Below are 19,006 nucleotides of genomic sequence, written 5' to 3'. Positions count from 1 at the left end.
CAATTTAAATTTGCATTGTGTTTTGCCTTTATTTCTCTTCTAAACTTATAAATCACTCTTTTTTTTAGACGTTTACTGCATGGTGCAATTCTCATCTACGAAAGGCAGGGACGCAGATCGAAAACATTGAGGAGGATTTTAGAGACGGACTCAAACTCATGCTGCTCCTAGAGGTCATTTCAGGTAAGTAAACTCATACCACAGTCCCACCTTGAACCCAGTCCAACCCTCTACCTTTTGAAGCTTTTATCTTTTATGAGGATATGAAAATGAGTTAGTTAGTTACACAGTGTATAATTTATAGCATTAGCCGATAGAGAATTTTTTTCATGTGTAAGCAAAATAGACATTATAACCAAAATATACCTAAAAGAATTAAAAACAAGCCAAATTTAATTGAATCAAGAGCTTGTGGATCTAATCTGATTCGGGAAACCCTCCTTTAATTTCTCTGTACATACAAATTTGTCAAAAAATAGTAAAAAAAAAACAAAAAAAACAAATTTGAAGTAGAGACCTTGCATACTAAAAGTTAGTTGATAACTGTCAGGATTGAATATTTGATAAATTATGTGTAAGTCACCTGAGGGCAGAATGTTGTGTGTGATGTAATATTTTGTAATATTTAAATTCTTTCTCTGTAGGAGAACGCTTGGCCAAACCAGAGAGAGGAAAGATGAGAGTCCATAAGATCTCCAATGTGAATAAAGCTCTGAACTTCATTGCAAGCAAAGGAGTCAAACTGGTTTCTATTGGAGCAGAGGGTAGGTCCCCCCCCCCACTTTAGCAGTGACCTATATCCTGCAGGCTTCTGGGGTCATGAGTTCAGTGTTTCAGCATGTGAGATCAATGACTATCAGACGTTCTGCCTGTATGTGATATGTACATGTATCTCATGTCATATGAAGCCCCTCCCCATTCCATACAGTTAAATAGGTTAGACATGCAGTTTATAGCTGACATATTGGGATGAAGTAGATATCCCCGCTGGGTACAGCACACACACACACACACACACACACACACACACACACACACACACTTACTGCACCACACACACACACACACATATCCACCACGCTGATTTCCCTTCCCCTCTGTTTGGTTGCCAGCCGAGCGGGTGTACACGCCATCTTGACAGCCCATGGACAGTTTCACACATTACATTACCCTGTCCCAGATTCATCCCGATCATACATACTACATGCATTGTCTCATTTATGTTGCGTGTTCCATGTTTGTTTGGCATTATCAGTCTTGCTGGTGGCGCTGGTAAAACCGAGCGATTGAGCGTCAGCTGCTTATGACGTCATTGTTGGCCATACAGGTTAAAGACTGACAAATGTAAAACTACAGTTATTTATATAATTGGCCTACAGTTATTTATATAATTGGCTGGAAAACCACAGTCATTTATATTATTGGTTTTATTCTGTTTTAATTATGTTGAAATGAGGTTTTGTGTTTGTAATATATGGCTATTGTATATATGTACAGAGGTTACTGGAAAATATTGCGTGCAACCTATTTTTTATCTATCTTTTTCGTCTTTATTTTCCAGTATGTTGTTTCTTTGTCACTTTGTATTTTTTTTGTCTTGTGATTACACTGTATATATATTTTTTTCACGCCATCACTCGTGGACTTTTGTATATATCTATGGTGCTGTAACTACACCTTGCACGAAAGTGCTACTGGTGGTAGAGCCATCATTTTTACATCTTTTACGGACACTTTCTATGTCCCCAAGCGAGTTGCTGGTTCTCGCAGTATCACACATATATTAGACCTATCAATAGTGTGTGTGTATTTGTCATGTTAGCTGTTCTCTCTCTCTGTCTATGCATAATCCAGAGCAGCATTCCAGACAGATTAGCCATCTACCAAAGCCTTTGCCTTGGTCAAATACTGTTACCAGTTTGTGTGTGTGTGTGTGTGTCTGGCAGAGCCGGGATACACTTACACACACTTACTGGGATATGTGAGGAGTGTATTATGAGATTAGCTTAAGAATAAGAAAATTAAACATGGACTTCCCATCCACATCTATGTGTAAAAAAAATAAAAACAAACAATAAAAATTAAACTTTTGGCATTTAGAAGTGAATACAGACATTATTTAGTCTTTATATAAAAAATACAACAAAAACCAATATACCCTAGTTACAATGTTTTCATATCAAAGAAAATAAGTAGAAGTCTAATTCATTGTCAGTGCAGAATTATCTGAATTATATAAGCTGCTTTCTGGTTCTGATATGGCTTTTGTTTGTAAAATGATCTCATTGTTGAGCTGTTACAGTAAATGTGATGCTGGTGTGTGTGTGTTTGTTCTGCTCAGAGATTGTTGATGGGAACGCTAAGATGACTCTGGGGATGATCTGGACCATTATCCTCCGCTTCGCCATCCAGGACATCTCAGTGGAGGGTATATATAAATATCAGACACACACACACACACACACACACACACACACACACACACACACACACACATACTTTTCAGTTTATAGCCTAAGTGATGCATTAGATCTTGAAGAAAAAAAGGCAGTAGGCAGGCAGTTGATTTGTGTGTATTAAATAACACGAGAGTGAACAGAATGACTGACTAAAAATACAGTTCTGTTCTTTTGGATTTCTGAATATTCGTTGTTTAATACAAAGGTTATGTCAGGAATAACATTTAAATGACAATTTTATCTTTCCACTCCTGAGATTCCATTTGATGTGTGTGTGTGTGTGTGTGTGTGTGTGTGTGTGTGTGTGTGCAGAAACCTCAGCTAAAGAAGGCCTGCTGCTGTGGTGCCAGAGAAAAACAGCTCCCTACAAAAATGTCAACATCCAGAATTTCCACATCAGGTGAGCAGACACAAGACAGGAAATGAGCATTAGAGAGAAGCAGAGTGAATGATGGGAAAAGATCAAGACTGACAGATACTGGAACTGAATGCTGAGCTACAGCATCAAATATTACATTTCTCTTTCTGTCTCTCTCCCTGTCAGTTGGAAGGATGGATTGGGCTTCTGTGCACTCATTCACAGACATCGTCCAGAGCTCATTGATTACGGTAAACTGCGCAAGGTGAGACATTACCAGAACCCCTTAACACATATAGAGACCAGCAGTATGAAAGACCATGACCCATGCTTCGATGTTTGCTCTCACTCAGGACGACCCAATGACTAATCTGAACACCGCCTTTGACGTCGCTGAAAAGTACCTGGACATCCCTAAGATGCTGGATGCAGAAGGTGAGACATGTAGAGGACAGGTTTATTTCTGTTCCACTTCACTGTGAAATTAGGTTAGACCTCTGTCTAAATATAGAGCTGTAGGAGGACTCCAGGTATGTGTGTAGGTTGAATTTCACCCTAATACTGCAGGCATGATTGTGGATGTTTCCTTAACATAGTCTGTTAGAAAGGATTTTTAGAATATTATTTGTGATCCTGGACCACAAAACCAGTCATATAATTTATAAAGCTGAATAAATAAGCTTTCCATTGATGTATGGTTTGTTAGGAGAGGACAATATTTGGCCGAGATGCAACTATTTGAAAATCTAGAATCTGAGGGTGAAAAAAAAATCTAAATATTGAGAAAATCACCTTTAAAGTTGTCCAAATGAAGTCCTTAGCAGTGCATATTACAAATCAAAAATTAAGTTTTGATATATTTGTGGTAGGAAATTTATAAAATATCTTCATGGAGCATGTTCTTTACTTAATATCCTCATGATTTTTGGCATAAAAGAAAAATCGATAATTTTGACCCATGCAATGCGTTTTTGCCTATTGCTACAAATATACCTGTGCTACTTAAGACTGGTTTTGTGGTAAAGGGTCACATTTAGATTGTTGCACTGTTGCGCTAGATTCATGTTCCTCAAACATTTTAAAATCCTAAGTATAAAACTTGTGCAATGATTTCAGCCTGAGCCACTTGACATACAGCTTTGTTGTTCTGTTCTTAAAATATACTTTTTTAAAAACAAATTTAAGATCAAAGTTAGAAAATCTTTCATTGATTTATACTGATAGAATGTTTAGCATGTGAGATGGCAATAATATTTGCATAATGAATTTAAATGGGTCTTTGTTATTACATCTATTTGCATACTGAACTGTCTTTTTTATTTCTTGCAACTTCCTATTTAAACATAAAGCCACTGTACACAGTTCACACAGATAGAAAACAATAAACAAATTAAAATTTTTACTGGCCCCAACACACACACACACACACACAAATTTTTTTTTTAACAGTGTAGCAGTCCCAGAAACAGTGTAACGTCCCAGGAAAAAAAAGATTTATACTGATAAATATTTTTATCATTTTTACATTTATAGTGTTTATACTTATTTTATTTATTATAATTCCCTCTTAATATTTGTTTATTTATTATAATATGTCATGTTTATTATATCAATAAATGTTACATTTTCCTTTAATTGATCTTTTAATTTGTAATGAAAGCTGGAAATTGTATAATGTATCTCCACAAGCTAGATAATGTTGCCTTGGTGACCTTAAAACCAGCATAATTTGTATCTAAACATTTGATATACAACAAAGGAGAAAAGTGCCAAGTGGCTGTACTGGAACATTTCATTTACACAAAAACCAAAACCCTAAACTTACCAAAAACTATAACAACTATTTTGTTGCTCAGAAGCATTTGTTGCTCAAAGTATTTCCTTCAGTACAGTCAAAACTTGTTCAAACATTTTAATGATTAGCTTAATTTTAGGTTGACTATAATAGTTTCATATCCATTCACATTAACAATGCTTTCTTTACACAGGAAGTCACCTCAGTTGGGCCCCTGAAGTGTGTGTGATGTGCTCTGATTATTAATTTATTCTCTCATTACTTTAATATCACCCCCTTCTTTCTCTGCAGATATTGTTGGTACGGCCCGTCCTGATGAGAAGGCCATCATGACCTACGTTTCTAGCTTCTACCATGCCTTCTCTGGGGCGCAGAAGGTATCGCAGGGCACCCCTTCCAATGCGTCCCTCCCCTCACTCTGTTTCTGCTCACTGGGTTTTGTGATCACCAGTAGCAGTGATTACTGGTTGTCGTGTTTTCCTACTCTCCTAACAGTCTGCCTCTCTCTGACTCTTTGCAGTGCTAAGCTCCGCCCCTCAGGGCTCATGCTCCGCCTACAGTTGCATGAGTCTTTCCACCTGTTGCATGATGGAAATGAAGGCATGATGAAGGCATGAGTGTGTCTCCACTCCAGTCTCCTAAAACAATACTCAAACGTTCCCGGAATCAATGAGACTTCCTGGAGACCTCTTCATGCCTTGTATCATTTCTGTAGAATTGTGCCCTGTTTGCCTTTGTGTCTATGCAGTCTTTTACGCTGTCCTTTTTTTCTCTCTCTTCCTCTCCACCTCCTTTTCTTCTCTGTTCCCGCTCCCTCTTTCCCTGGGCAGATATCGTTAGTACGTTGCGTCCCGATGAAAAGGCCATCATGACGTATGTGTCATGTTACTACCATGCCTTCTCAGGCAAACAGAAGGTGAGCGCAGACAGACATCAGCCAATCAGGACACAAGCTTCCACATCACAAACCCAGTCAAATCTAGACAGCCAATCAGATCTCTACTTTCATCAGAACCCTAAAAAGCAGTGCCAATAAAGAAATGTAAGAGATGTGTTCTTCACTAACCTGAACTCCTTTTTGAAAAAGAGGGATATTTTTTGCATACTTTTAAAAAGAGTACTTATTACGGAAATCATATACCTTAAAAAGAATGTTCTTAAGTGCAAATTGCATGCAGTGTTTTCAAACACTTAACTGCATGTTATTTGCAGTTAAATGAAAGTTTTTAAAATTGTGTTTAAAAGTCTGTTAAGAAACATAATATCTTTAGGTACACTTAATTTCATTAATATTGCAAGTATGTTGCTATATGCAAGTACAGTTCTTTTTAAATGTACTTTTAAGATTTGATGTGCACATTACAATTAAGCAAACTTCTTTTTCACAAGGGATATTGTGGGGAGGTCAGTTTTGAATGATGTCACTTACAGGTCAAGAACACACCTGCTCTTTTTATGATCTCACTGATGCGTTAGAACCTGTCTGCTCTGAAACTTCATTGTGATTTCTTAATTATTTCTTGTTTGGCTGTGATATTCATTTCTTTCCTTCCTGGGTTTTGTCTCAGTTCTGGCTGTTTCCATGGCAACCCTGCTGTAATATTACATAACACACCTAGCTCTGTTTCTCCACACATCTGTACGCACACTCAGGGCTCTGGTATAGAAACCGTCAACCTTCTTTACATATCAAAATACACATTGACGATTATCTCCAGTTAAACTTCAGCAGGAAGCTTCAATGGGACAGTCGGTTTGTTCCTATTCAAATGACTTTTATTGTTCCTAATTCATTGTGTGTAAGTACAGAATTAGTCCAGAAAATTAGTTTAAAATCAATAGCCATTTCCTCAGCAGTGAATCAGCTTAGACAAGCTCTTGAGCCTTAAGCCAGTCAAGCCACAAAATAATGTTTACACTTTTTAATTCTGAATCAGTTTAGACAGACTTGTGTGTTTGAATCAGTTCAGATAGACTCACTTTAGAAAGTAATAGTTCATTCAGAGAAAGCGTTTCTCACCAACAGGGTGAAAGTTACTACTTCACTGTGCTGATTCATCACATCCTGCTGGGTTTCCTCAACTCTTTGTGAGTGTTTCTGAGCTGATGACTAACATCCCTCGATAAATAGTTTCTGTGTGCTGGGTGTGTGTTCTCTGCACATTCAGATCCTGTCAGGCACGAGTCTGACTGTAAACCCATCAGACAGTTCTGCATTCAGAAAAACTTCCTCACATCCACACCCATGCACTATTGTTGTATGCAATATTTGTTTTTTTCTAGAAAACTTAGTGTCATTATGGCCCAGTAATTGTATGTTGACCAAACTAGCTAATTTAATTAGAAAAGACGACATTATATTGTTTTGGTGACAGTCACAGACTCTGTTTTCCATAGAAAAAACAAAACAAAACATGGAGTACCAATAATACATGGAGTGTCATGATAATGAGTGGATGATGACAGAATTTTGATATTTTGATGGTCAGTTCAATATTATTTGTACAAAGCAATATCACATTTTTGTTTGATTAATTTTTGGATTTTAATCGTAATCAATTTAAATGTAAATAATATTTTCTATAATATGTTTCTTTTATATTTTTATTTTACACACAAAATGCAAAAATAGCATCAATAGTATCAAAAATTTGATTAATTAATTTATTTATTTTTCAGCTGAACAATGGAAACTGAAACTGTGTTTTTAAATTATTTTATTAAAAAGTTTAACCTTTGCACTGTTCAACAGAAATGGTAAAAAAAAAAAAAACATAAGCAACATTTCAGATTAGCATACTTAAGATAGAATAAAACTGAGTCACTGCCTGAACTCTGTCTGTCACTGACAGCGCTAAACTGAACTTATCATTGTTTTCTCTTCTTCCTTTCTGGCTTTTAGACTTGCAATTCACTTCCTTACCTCCATACCCCCAACCCCCCCCCGCCCTCTAAAAACACACATATTTATAATTAAACACGCACAGAAGGGTTATATGATATTGACATAGCAGTTGATTGCATTTGTTTAACGGTAATAAAGTGACTTGAGCACCTCTACACACTTAAACACACAGAACCTTAATGGCGTTGCCATGGCGCTGATGTGGTTTCCACAGAAACAGAAGCAGATTCACTCTGTCCTTTACCCCTCAGGCCGAGACAGCAGCCAATCGGATCTGCAAAGTCCTGGCTGTTAATCAGGAGAACGAGCAACTGATGGAAGACTATGAGAAACTGGCCAGTGATGTGAGCACAATCATTCATGTTCTCTCCTGTTCACTCCCATCCTCCTCTCCTCTCTTCTCCCCGCCTCTCTTCTCCTGTTGTCTCAACCTGTGCTCATTTAGGGCCAGTGAGAAGTTGCAGTAATTGAAACTCGGCTAATGCCTAGCACATTTACTCTGCAGTGTTGTTAAGGTCACGGAAAACAGGGCATTTAAAATTCTGCTTTCCAGACCATGCAGATCTATGGAAATTAAGAAAAACTTAAAGGATCATGGAACTTTTTGTACTGAAAATTCATTGTTTTTGTAATGCTCAGCTTTAAAATATTCAATTAGCAAATCAATATTTGTGAGAGGAATCTCTAAATTAAATAATTCTACTATTATATTATATATATATATATATATATATATATATATATATATATATATATATATATATATATATATATATATATACAGTGTTATTACAAAGTGTGTGTATATATATATATATATATATATATATATATATATATATATATAAAACCAAAACTCAGATAAATTAAAAAAAATTAATCCAGAATGACTGGAAAAGTCATGGAAATGTATTATTTCAATTATGTGAACCCTACGTCAAATTCGTAATACAAAATGATATATACCATATTTAAAACTTTCTCTTTTTCTCTCTCTACCTCCTTTATCTCATTCTGTTTGCTTCCAACTTTTTCCAATGTTTTATCCTCTTTTTTTCCCTCTGTTTTTGTTGTTTCCCCCCCTGTTTTTTTCTGCCGCTCGCTCTCTTTAGCTCCTGGAGTGGATTCGCAGAACAATCCCATGGTTGGAGAACCGTGTTCCAGAGAACACCATGCAGGCCATGCAGCAGAAGTTGGAGGATTTCCGGGACTACCGACGACTTCACAAACCACCCAAAGTTCAGGAGAAGTGTCAGCTGGAGATCAACTTCAACACACTGCAGACCAAACTCCGCCTCAGCAACCGGCCTGCATTCATGCCCTCAGAGGGGAAGATGGTCTCGGTGAGAACCTAACACACTTACAACCTAAGTATCTCCCCAGGATTCAGAGCATTCAACTCTCTTAATTGTATCTGTGATGTTCGATTAATCATCTGTGTGTGTAGGATATCTCCAATGCTTGGGGAAGTCTTGAGGGAGCAGAGAAAGGTTATGAAGAGTGGCTACTAAATGAGATTCGCAGACTGGAGAGACTCGACCACCTTGCAGAGAAATTCCGCCAAAAAGCCGCCATCCATGAGGCCTGGACTAACGGTAACACTTCTTTTTATTGGTTTATAAGAACTGAGTTCCTCATTTTCTCTAGGTTATGCCTGATTTTTGCTGCTCCCTGTAGGTAAGGAGGAGATGCTGCAGCGGAAAGACTACGAGACTGCATCCCTCTCGGACATCAAAGCTTTGCTGAAGAAGCATGAGGCGTTTGAGAGTGACCTTGCAGCTCATCAGGACCGAGTGGAACAGATCGCTGCCATCGCACAGGAGCTGAAGTCAGTAAACACACCAAAAGATCTGATGCAGACATTGCTTCATGCTTTATAGTTTAAATGTTTTGTTCTGAAGCAGAACACACATAACATTTCATCTTTATCTTACATAAACTGTAATCTTTTGTTGGAGTAGTTTAATAGTTTCCCTCTCGTTCTGTCTCTAGTGAGTTGGAGTACTATGACTCTCCCAGTGTAAATGCTCGCTGTCAGCAGATCTGTGATCAGTGGGATTCACTGGGGGTTTTAACTCAGAAACGCAGCGAGGCCTTGCAGGTAAAACACTTCTATCATACACCCCCATGGAATTAATCCTTTCTACTCTGACCTGCAGGAAAGGGCAGTATTGCTTCTTTGGTGGCATGCTGTGATACTGTGATTTTGTTCTGTAAGTGCATTGCACTCATATGTGTGTTTTGGCTCTGTCTCTTTCTTCAGAGGACCGAGAAACTGTTAGAAACGATTGATCAGCTGTACCTGGAGTTTGCCAAAAGGGCGGCGCCCTTTAACAACTGGATGGAGGGAGCCATGGAAGACCTGCAGGACACTTTTATCGTCCACACCATTGAGGAGATACAGGTATTGTACATTCATCTTTTATCCATCCATTCACATGTTCATTTATTCATGCAGTATATCTGTTGATCTGTCTTCCCATTTGTTCTCTCATAAGGGCCCTATGAAAATAACATTCAGTATTTTTAAGGAATATTACACAATATCACATTTTTTCCCCATGTTTTAATTTAAACTGTAAACTTCTGTTGTTTACCAAGAATTTAAAGGAATTATTACTTTTTGATTTCATTACAGTTTAAAAGCTTAATTAGTTTTATGCATTAATTTGACCACTGTTTTTGATAATAAGCGTGTATTAGAATCCAAAAAATTAAAACAGAATCCAGAATTCAGAAAAAAATAATGCATATATATCCTAGGGCACTATTGTTACATTTTTAATAAATTATTAAATTATTTGTTTTATGAGTTCAATTGATTAGACATTATTTTTCATTATTATACATTTAATTAAATGATTAAAATGAATGGGACAACACAGAATTATCTCATCTGTCTGTCCATCCATCCATCCATGCATCTGTCCATTTGGTTTATTTCAAATGTGACTGTGAAGTGTTCTGGTGCTTTTCACATAAAAGTTGATATAAGAGTGAAAATTGAAAAGTTGCAGAAAAGTAATATCACCTCTCTTTATATCACCTCTCTTGTGTGTGTTTTTTTTTATCATATCAGGGACTCAGCACAGCCCATGAGCAGTTTAAAGCCACACTGCCCGAGGCAGATAAGGAACGACAGGCCATCCTGGGCATCCATAATGAAATTGCTAAAATAGTGCAGACATACCACGTCAACATGGCTGGCACCAACCCCTACACCACCATCAACCCCCAGGAGATCAATGCCAAATGGGATAAGGTCAGAAAATACATTTGAGCAGGACAAACAGAAGGGAATCAGAGTTTTCAGACAAATATGTGACATGTTATACATAATTATGTAAGAAAATGGGAACAGTGAGAGTTGTTTAATTCACCTCCATAATGCTTTCTTCTAATCTCCCTTTTCTCTCTGTCCTCTCAGGTGAGGCAGTTAGTACCCCAGAGAGATCAGGCCCTGATAGAAGAACACGCTCGTCAGCAGAATAATGAGAGACTGCGCAGACAGTTTGCTAATCAGGCAAATGTCATTGGGCCCTGGATCCAGACCAAGATGGAGGTGAGACATAAGTTCTACTAACAGAAAATGAATCACATTCTCTTAGGGTATTTCAGAGAAAAAAAGATGTCAAAAATGTCCTTGTTGATTAGCTTACATACATGATGACACGAGCAAATTTGGTTGATTTACATAAGCCACTTTTCCACCGAAATTACCTGCAACAATTTGTCCCTGGAACTTTTTTTCCCCCAGACATGTTGCTGTCTGTGTTTCAATAGCTATCTAAAATACAGTGAAGAATAGGCAAATAGTCTGGTGATGTAGCTCTGCGCACATTTCTCAATACCAAATATCCACATTTTGGACGTTCTCTGTAGTTCAGACTTCACGAGTTTGACTCAGGGGTGTGAAGTCCCACGGACGGGACGACGCAAGTCCGGTAATTCTGCAAACAGCAGTGTACTTGATAACGTCAGTCAGCTCACCTTGGCTACTACCCAGAACTTTATTTAGATCCTGGTTCCTGCAGTGGAAACACACGAGTACCGGCCCAAAGTGCCTAATACACTACCATTTTTTTGGAAGGAAATTAATGGGCTATACACTACCATTTTTTTGGAAGGAAATTAATACCTTTATTCAGCATAAATGCAATAAATTGAAGAAAAAGTGACAGTAAAGACATTTATAATGTTACAAATGACTTCAATTAATCAAATAAATATGGTTCTTTGAAACTTTCTATTCTGAATCCTGCAATATTAATGTTTAATACATGTTTTTGGTAACGAAGATATATTATAGATCAACTAACCATTTGGAGTAAAGTAGATACAGGACTTTCTAGTTTAAAATGCTATGGGAAGTTAAACAAAAAAAAAAAACCTTATGTAAGTTAAAATATTACTAGCCCTATATTATAACTAGCCCTACTTTGTATTTGGCCAGATTAAAATTTAACATATGTTAACAATCATCTTAGAGGAAATTGCTTCAGATACTGCCAAACAAGCTCTTAAAAACATTTGGGTGGCTGGAGAAAAATTTTGCAGGAAAAACCTTGGGGCAAAGATTCAGTAAGGAATGTGGGTGGCCTCTTATTTTAGTATTTTTATTTTTTATTTTCTGTGCTTAGGAAATTGGCAGAATCTCTATTGAGATGCATGGGACCCTGGAGGATCAGCTGACCCACCTTCGGCAGTATGAGAAGAGCATTGTAAACTACAAACCAAAGATCGACCAGCTAGAGGGAGACCATCAACTAATACAGGAAGCGCTTATATTTGACAACAAACACACTAACTACACCATGGAGGTATACACGCGTAAAATCACAAATGCTTACTTGCAAACCTCCTGGTTTAATGGGTATGTTCCTGAAGTCTCTTTTCTTCCTCTAGCACATCCGTGTAGGTTGGGAGCAGCTCCTCACCACCATCGCTCGCACCATCAACGAGATCGAGAACCAGATTCTGACCCGTGACGCCAAAGGCATCAGCCAGGAACAAATGAATGAGTTCAGAGCCTCGTTCAACCACTTCGATCGAGTCAGTATCACACCGCACAGTCCCCAACACCACAGTTTAACGTCATTAAGAGCAGTAGGACATCTGAGACCGTAACTCGGTCACTTCATCTGGGTGGGAACCAACAGAGAATTGCAGAACTTTTTGTTAGTTAAAAACATTAAATTTTTTTAATTTTATGATTGGCTGCTACAATATTTTGTGTGGTACCTTGCAGGCCCATTCATACAAAAGAATAAAGATAAATAATAAAGTAGTTTTTTGATATAAAAGGAATCAAAGGGATGATATTTAAATCGCTTTAATACTAATTTTTGTTCAGCTGATGAATGATAAATAGATTGAATCGGTATTCCAGTCAGTAATCATCATTCTTTAAAGAGCTTGACATTTAAAGCTGCAGAAAACATTTTTCTAGCACTTGCTTATAATAAACACACCATTAACGTACATTGGTGTGGGCGCTAATGTACTTCTTGTTATAGGTATCTTTCCTGGTGTGAACAGAAAAAAATGGTTCCCTCTTAGCTGATGTTATATCAACTGAATTGGGCACGAGTTATAGAAAGTTGAATTGGAATGACAAAAAGTAGAACTTAAATTACACTTCAGAGAAATTCAGCAGGTAATGACATTCTGGGAAATGAAATGTTTTTCCATCCTGGTCCAAGTCTGGAAGGCCTAAAAACTTTGAAACTTCAAGCCTTTTTTAAACATTCAGACAAGACCAACAACACTTTTTTTCAGTTCCTTTGAATTCTTCCTCTTTTAAAATCAAATTCCAGTTCTACTTCATTTTAGCAACCTTAAATAATATTCAACATAATTTGATTGAATTTTAAATCATTTTTAATTTTTTTATTCTAAGTGGAGCACGAGCCTGGTACATTGCGGTTCCTGTCCTGTTTAAGTACTCGACTTATAAGCATTCAAAATTGCCAAAATGCACAAATATCCAAGTTTTTACTTTCATAACAATGCGTTTGTATAATTGACCTGATGTGCATAGAGTGGAATTATGGTATATGTCACCCACACAAGTCCCAGATTACAGGCTGCCACGCTGAAACCTAACGCTGCACTAAAAACCCACACAGTGCTACCCAAGACACCTTAACATCGGTTAAACAGCACAACATAGTTAACAGAGCACAACGGGCACAGTTTTTAGCAGATCTGTCCTCACAATCACTCTCTGTCCTCACTCACGGCACAGTACTTCACAGTTTGTCCTAACGTTTGTGCACTTTTCTCTTCTTTTGTCTCGTTTTTCACTTCTGCATGGACCCTCTTCCACCCCTCCACATGTCTGCATGACATTCCCTCACCCCTCCCATGTGTGTACTGCATGTCCACGCTGCTGACCTCTGACCCTGCCCACGGCTCTGACACCCAGGACCACTCGGGCACACTGGGCGCTGAGGAGTTCAAAGCCTGCCTTATCAGTCTGGGCTTCGATATCGGGAACGATGCACAGGTACACACACCAACACCAGTTAGGGAGTTCAACCATTAACCACACTTTTTTTTGTTTTGTTTTTCCTCTCTACTCTTTTCTATTCTGTCTCGTTTTCTCTCAAACCTTACTCTAAAATGACTTCCTTCACCTATACTCCTCCCGTCCTCTTTCGCTCTTTTTCATCTTTCTCTCTACTACTACCTGGTTCTGTTTGTCCCTGGTGGGTTCCTGTAGAAGAGAACAGGCATGATGGATGCAGAAGACTTCAGAGCCTGCCTCATCTCCATGGGTTATAATATGGTAAAGCAGAGAGTTCAAATCTCCATGGGTTGTGATCAGGTTGTAGTCCCCATGGATAATGTTAAGTATTACTGGTAACTGTTAATCTGAATCTGAAACTGATATTAATAATCCCAGTGCATTAACCTGGAAAATCAGAGGTTTATGATCAACATGGGGTATAATATGGTAAAGCAGTTTTAATCTCCATGTTTTATCTGGTAAGTCAGATTTATCATCTGGTTTCAGACAGATTTTGTTGGGTTAGTTACATGTATGTGGGTTATTATTTTAGTAAGTATTTCTGGAAAAAGTAGCATGAACTATTAAAAAAACCCCATTGGATTATAGTCCCGTTATAATCCCTATATGACTCATTATAAACAGAAGATAAAGTAGAAATTTCTATCTATTACATGAGATAACTATGGATTTATATCTACTACATGGTATAACTTAGAAAAACTGATTTATAATCAACAAGGTACGGCTGGTTACAGCCGCTTCCAATTATTTTAGCTGTACAAAACAGTCCATAATGCTTCTTGATGCAGCAAACTGGTGTAGGTTATCATATTATTTTGATTATTTGTCTATTCATAAATGTACTGGTTTGTTGCACAAATAGCTTTATCGTTTTCAGTTTTAGTTTTACATATTTATTTTTTAAGTTTAAGTTTTCATGTAATATTTATACTTTATTTTACTTCAGCTTTATTTCAGTTAATGAAAGTATTTTTTTTCATAGTTTTAGCAATATTTTTAATTAACAGTAACAACACTAATGTGGTTATTAATAGTCTGGAAAAGCTGAGATTTTACATATATCAAGATGTAAGGAAATGGATTAAAAAAACTGTTATAAGCAGAAAGTTAACATGGTGTATATAGTCTGGAAAAGCTGAGATTTTACATATATCAAGATGTAAGGAAATGGATTAAAAGCAGGTATATTAGACCATTATCTCTAAATAAAACAGAGGTATTGAAAAAAAAAATAGCATTAACTATGCTAAAACCAGTGAGGAATGATCTCTCATATTGTTTTCATAGTGATTTTTAAGAAATGTTTCTCTGTGTGTAGGGAGAGGCGGAGTTTGCCCGCATCATGAGCATTGTGGATCCTAACAGACTGGGACTGATCACATTCCAGGCCTTCATTGACTTTATGTCTCGCGAGACGGCCGACACGGACACCGCTGATCAGGTCATGGCTTCCTTTAAAGTGCTTGCTGGAGACAAGGTACATATACAACATCCAAAAAAATAAATTCCCAGTGTTAAATGGATAGTTCACCCAAAAATTAAAATTTGATGTTTATCTGCTTACCCCCAGGGCATCCAATATGTAGGTGACTTTGTTTCTTCAGTAGAACACAAACTGAGATTTTTAACACAAACCGTTGCAGTCTATCACTCTTTTTTTTTATTTTTTATTTTTTTTTTTTTATTTTAGTTTTGTATGTTTTAAAAAAAACATACACAAACAAAACCAAATTAAACCCTGCGGCTCATGATGATACATTGATGTGTAAAGACACAAAACAATCAGTCTGTGCAAGAAACTGAACAGTCTATTTATATAGTTTTTTACCTCTGATTCACGCAATGTCCGAACTGGTAGAACTCTCCTGAATGGGTTCTCAGTAGCAGGTGCATGAGGCGTCTTCTTCTTCTTGCTTAATGGTGGATCGCAGACTAATAAGTGCATTACCGCCACCTATCTCTCAATCGGACCATTGACACTCTATCTACAATCGCAATCAGGAGTGTCAGTGGTCCTCTTGAGAGATAGGTGGCGGTAATGCACTTAAGCAAGAAGAAGAAGACGCCTGCTGCTGAGAAGGCGCTCAGGAGGACACCACAGGGTATAATTTGGTTTTGTTTGTGATTGTTTTTTTTTAGTTTTATTGTATGTTTTAGCCATGATTCCCATCCACTTAAATTATAAGACGGATAGACCGCAACGGTTTGAGTTAAAAATCTTGGTTTGTGTTCTACTGAAGAAACAAAGTCACCTACATCTTGGATGCCCTGGGGGTAAGCAGATAAACATCAAATTTTCATTTTTGGGTGAACTATCCCTTTAAAGTGTCTAAATTAATTAATTAATTAAGCCAACTGAACAACTCTCTCCTCATCCAGAACTATATCCTGGCGGATGAGCTGCGGCGTGAGCTCCCCCCTGACCAGGCCGAGTACTGCATCGCCCGCATGACACCTTACACCGGCCCTGACGCCGTCCCGGGAGCTCTTGACTACATGTCCTTCTCCACCGCCCTCTACGGGGAGAGTGACCTCTGAACCATGACCCAGCCAACCCTGCTTCTGATACAAACACACAAATATGCGTATTCATACACACACTTAGCTTGCGCACTATGAGAGTAAAAGTGGCTCTTCAGTGCTGATCTAGCACCAATAAGCAGAGCAAGCAAACCTGGTCCCAGATCAGCCCATCAGAGCAGCTTCCATCTGCAGCACCCAATGACCTTCGCTCATTTTTGTATCCTCCTATCAGCCCAGGCCCTTCCTGTGTGCCATATACAACTTCCTGTTCTTTCTCCGGTTGTGTTCATGAAGCCTGTCTTGGGGTTTGTGTCACAATGATGCAGCCTTCACATGCTTGTCAGAAGATCGTACTTGGTAATTATGTGTTTGTCACATTGAAGGAGAGAATAGGAAACAGGACAGGCAGTCCTGATACTCTTTTCTCTGTGTAAATGTACAATATGCAACAAACAGTTACAAATATACTGTACATAAAGCATGAGGTAGGCAGCATCATTTTGACCTCTGACCTATGTGATAATGCATGACCATGTGTTACGATTGATCCGCTTTTTTACATACAGTAAATGCTTGTTGATGATGGGTCAGGCTTCATGAACAGATCTTCCCCTTTCTGCTTCCAAGCGCAACATTGAAAAACTCCCTTCCAGGAGGAATGTTTTCTGTATTTTTACTTCTTATTTTGTTTTGTTTTTTTCCTCTTCATAAAGGAATAAAGTTAACATATTTTATTATACAGAACAAAAAAGGTATTTTTCTTCACCTTATTAAAAAAACTTTACAAAATTATGAAAATTTAAATAAAGAAACAATCACAGTTGTGTGTTTGTGTTTTTAATTGCTTGTGTGATGGAGAAATGTGTTAACTTGAGACAATGATCTATTTTCATAACTAATTTTAACATTTATTCATTTTATTTACTCGACTTATCACTATTTAAATAAAATCTGCTGTATATTTCCTAATAAAACAGGAAAGTGCAGAAGAATATATATAAGAAGTCCTATATTTTCACACAATGTACACATTTTATTTTATTTTCTTAGCTTTTGATAAAGTTCATTGATTAGAGATATTGATGTTCCATTTTGGCTTTGTGTGTTCTTTGACCTGTGATGTACTAACAAACACCATGAAAATTATTGACTTTTCTAAGTACCTATAGGACTTCAATTCTGACAGCATTTTTCACATTAGATGTCCTCAAAGGAAAAGTGCATTATGTCCAAATTTAGAGAGTACACAAGCATATAGATAGATGACCTCAAAGCTAACAGATGTGGTCTAAATTTTCTGATTTCTTGAGTTATATGTTTTGTTAAAAAAAAGTCCTACATTTATTTAGAAAATTGATTTCCATGACAAAGAACTAATATAAAGTTCTAATAAACGTTTAAATATAGTTAGTTGAACTAAACCCTGTAAATGTGCTTTCAGTTGTAATTTACACACAGTAATTTCATTTATTTCATTTCATTTTTTTTGAAGTGGAACCAATAATATAATAAAGTCATGGCAAAAACAATGGGATGAAGAAAGTTAAGGAAGTCATTTATATAAGATAAGACAAGCAGAAGGAAAAATTAAGTCAATAGGAAGAACTAGAGAGCAAACTATAATATCTAGAATGAAGTTCGGTCACACTGGGCTAAATAAAACAATGTTTTTATTGAAAAATCATCCTTCAGGTTTGTGTGATTGTGGAACGGAAGATGAGTACTGGAGCATGTTATTTGTCACTGCATTAAATATAAGATGCAAAGAGTAAGATTAAAGGATGAGTTAAAGAAATATATGGGGTGAACAAGACTGGGGTGTGAATGTTTTAAGTCTTAAGGATATATTAAATTAGGGGCAGACATACAAATAAGTACTTATTTTTCTGAAAGAGTCTGGATTAATGAGTAGATTTATAGGGTGTTTTATATATATATATATATATATATATATATAATATATATATATATATATATATATATATATAGTGTATATATATATATATATATATATATATATATATATATATGTATGTATATATATATATAATATATATATATGTATGTTATATATATGTATGTATATATATATATATTATGTATATATATATATATATATAATATATATAGATATATATATATATATATGTATATATATTATATGTAGATATATATATGTATATATATATATATATATATGTATGTATATATATATATCATTATAATTAAGTAAATACGAATCTCTGATCCACACTCCAGTACACCACCAAGTTATGCACCTTAAAAAGTAGTTGCCTTCCGCTAATTAAAAAATTAAAAAGAAGAAGAGAAGAAGTGGAACCAATACCTTCGTTCTGACTTTATTTTTGCTAATATGAAATTGTAGCATTACATGCATTAACTAAACATGTGGAGGGGGCAAGGAAGTCGA

The 19,006-nt window shown here is 36.7% G+C and overlaps 1 protein-coding gene across 5 annotated transcripts in view; it reads left to right on the top strand.

Moving 5' to 3' along the window:
• LOC109100417 (alpha-actinin-1-like) overlaps positions 1-17,390 on the top strand; it is a 29,827-nt gene extending 12,437 nt beyond the window's left edge. Inside the window, exons 2-22 of one of the 5 annotated variants that reach the window (XM_042737336.1) lie at positions 69-183; positions 645-764; positions 2,342-2,428; positions 2,772-2,859; positions 3,004-3,082; positions 3,171-3,252; positions 4,904-4,989; positions 7,769-7,861; positions 8,630-8,860; positions 8,965-9,112; positions 9,195-9,345; positions 9,510-9,618; positions 9,781-9,921; positions 10,597-10,779; positions 10,945-11,079; positions 12,158-12,337; positions 12,423-12,569; positions 13,945-14,025; positions 14,242-14,307; positions 15,371-15,529; positions 16,432-17,390. In XM_042737336.1, the coding sequence (XP_042593270.1) occupies positions 69-183; positions 645-764; positions 2,342-2,428; positions 2,772-2,859; positions 3,004-3,082; positions 3,171-3,252; positions 4,904-4,989; positions 7,769-7,861; positions 8,630-8,860; positions 8,965-9,112; positions 9,195-9,345; positions 9,510-9,618; positions 9,781-9,921; positions 10,597-10,779; positions 10,945-11,079; positions 12,158-12,337; positions 12,423-12,569; positions 13,945-14,025; positions 14,242-14,307; positions 15,371-15,529; positions 16,432-16,590 (2,640 nt within the window). In that variant the 3' untranslated portion in view covers positions 16,591-17,390. Of the gene's footprint in view, positions 1-68; positions 184-644; positions 765-2,341; positions 2,429-2,771; positions 2,860-3,003; positions 3,083-3,170; positions 3,253-4,903; positions 4,990-5,442; positions 5,529-7,768; positions 7,862-8,629; positions 8,861-8,964; positions 9,113-9,194; positions 9,346-9,509; positions 9,619-9,780; positions 9,922-10,596; positions 10,780-10,944; positions 11,080-12,157; positions 12,338-12,422; positions 12,570-13,944; positions 14,026-14,241; positions 14,308-15,370; positions 15,530-16,431 lie in introns of all 5 variants that reach the window. The other 4 variants (XM_042737335.1, XM_042737333.1, XM_042737334.1 and 1 more) reach the window with 4 other exon arrangements.
• Positions 17,391-19,006: the final 1,616 nt, after the last annotated feature.

Source organism: Cyprinus carpio, chromosome B13 (assembly GCF_018340385.1).
Source record: "Cyprinus carpio isolate SPL01 chromosome B13, ASM1834038v1, whole genome shotgun sequence".
Lineage (NCBI taxonomy): Eukaryota > Metazoa > Chordata > Actinopteri > Cypriniformes > Cyprinidae > Cyprinus > Cyprinus carpio.
The sequence above is the reverse complement of the archived record's forward strand: the minus strand, read 5'-3'. Positions and strand labels throughout refer to the sequence as shown.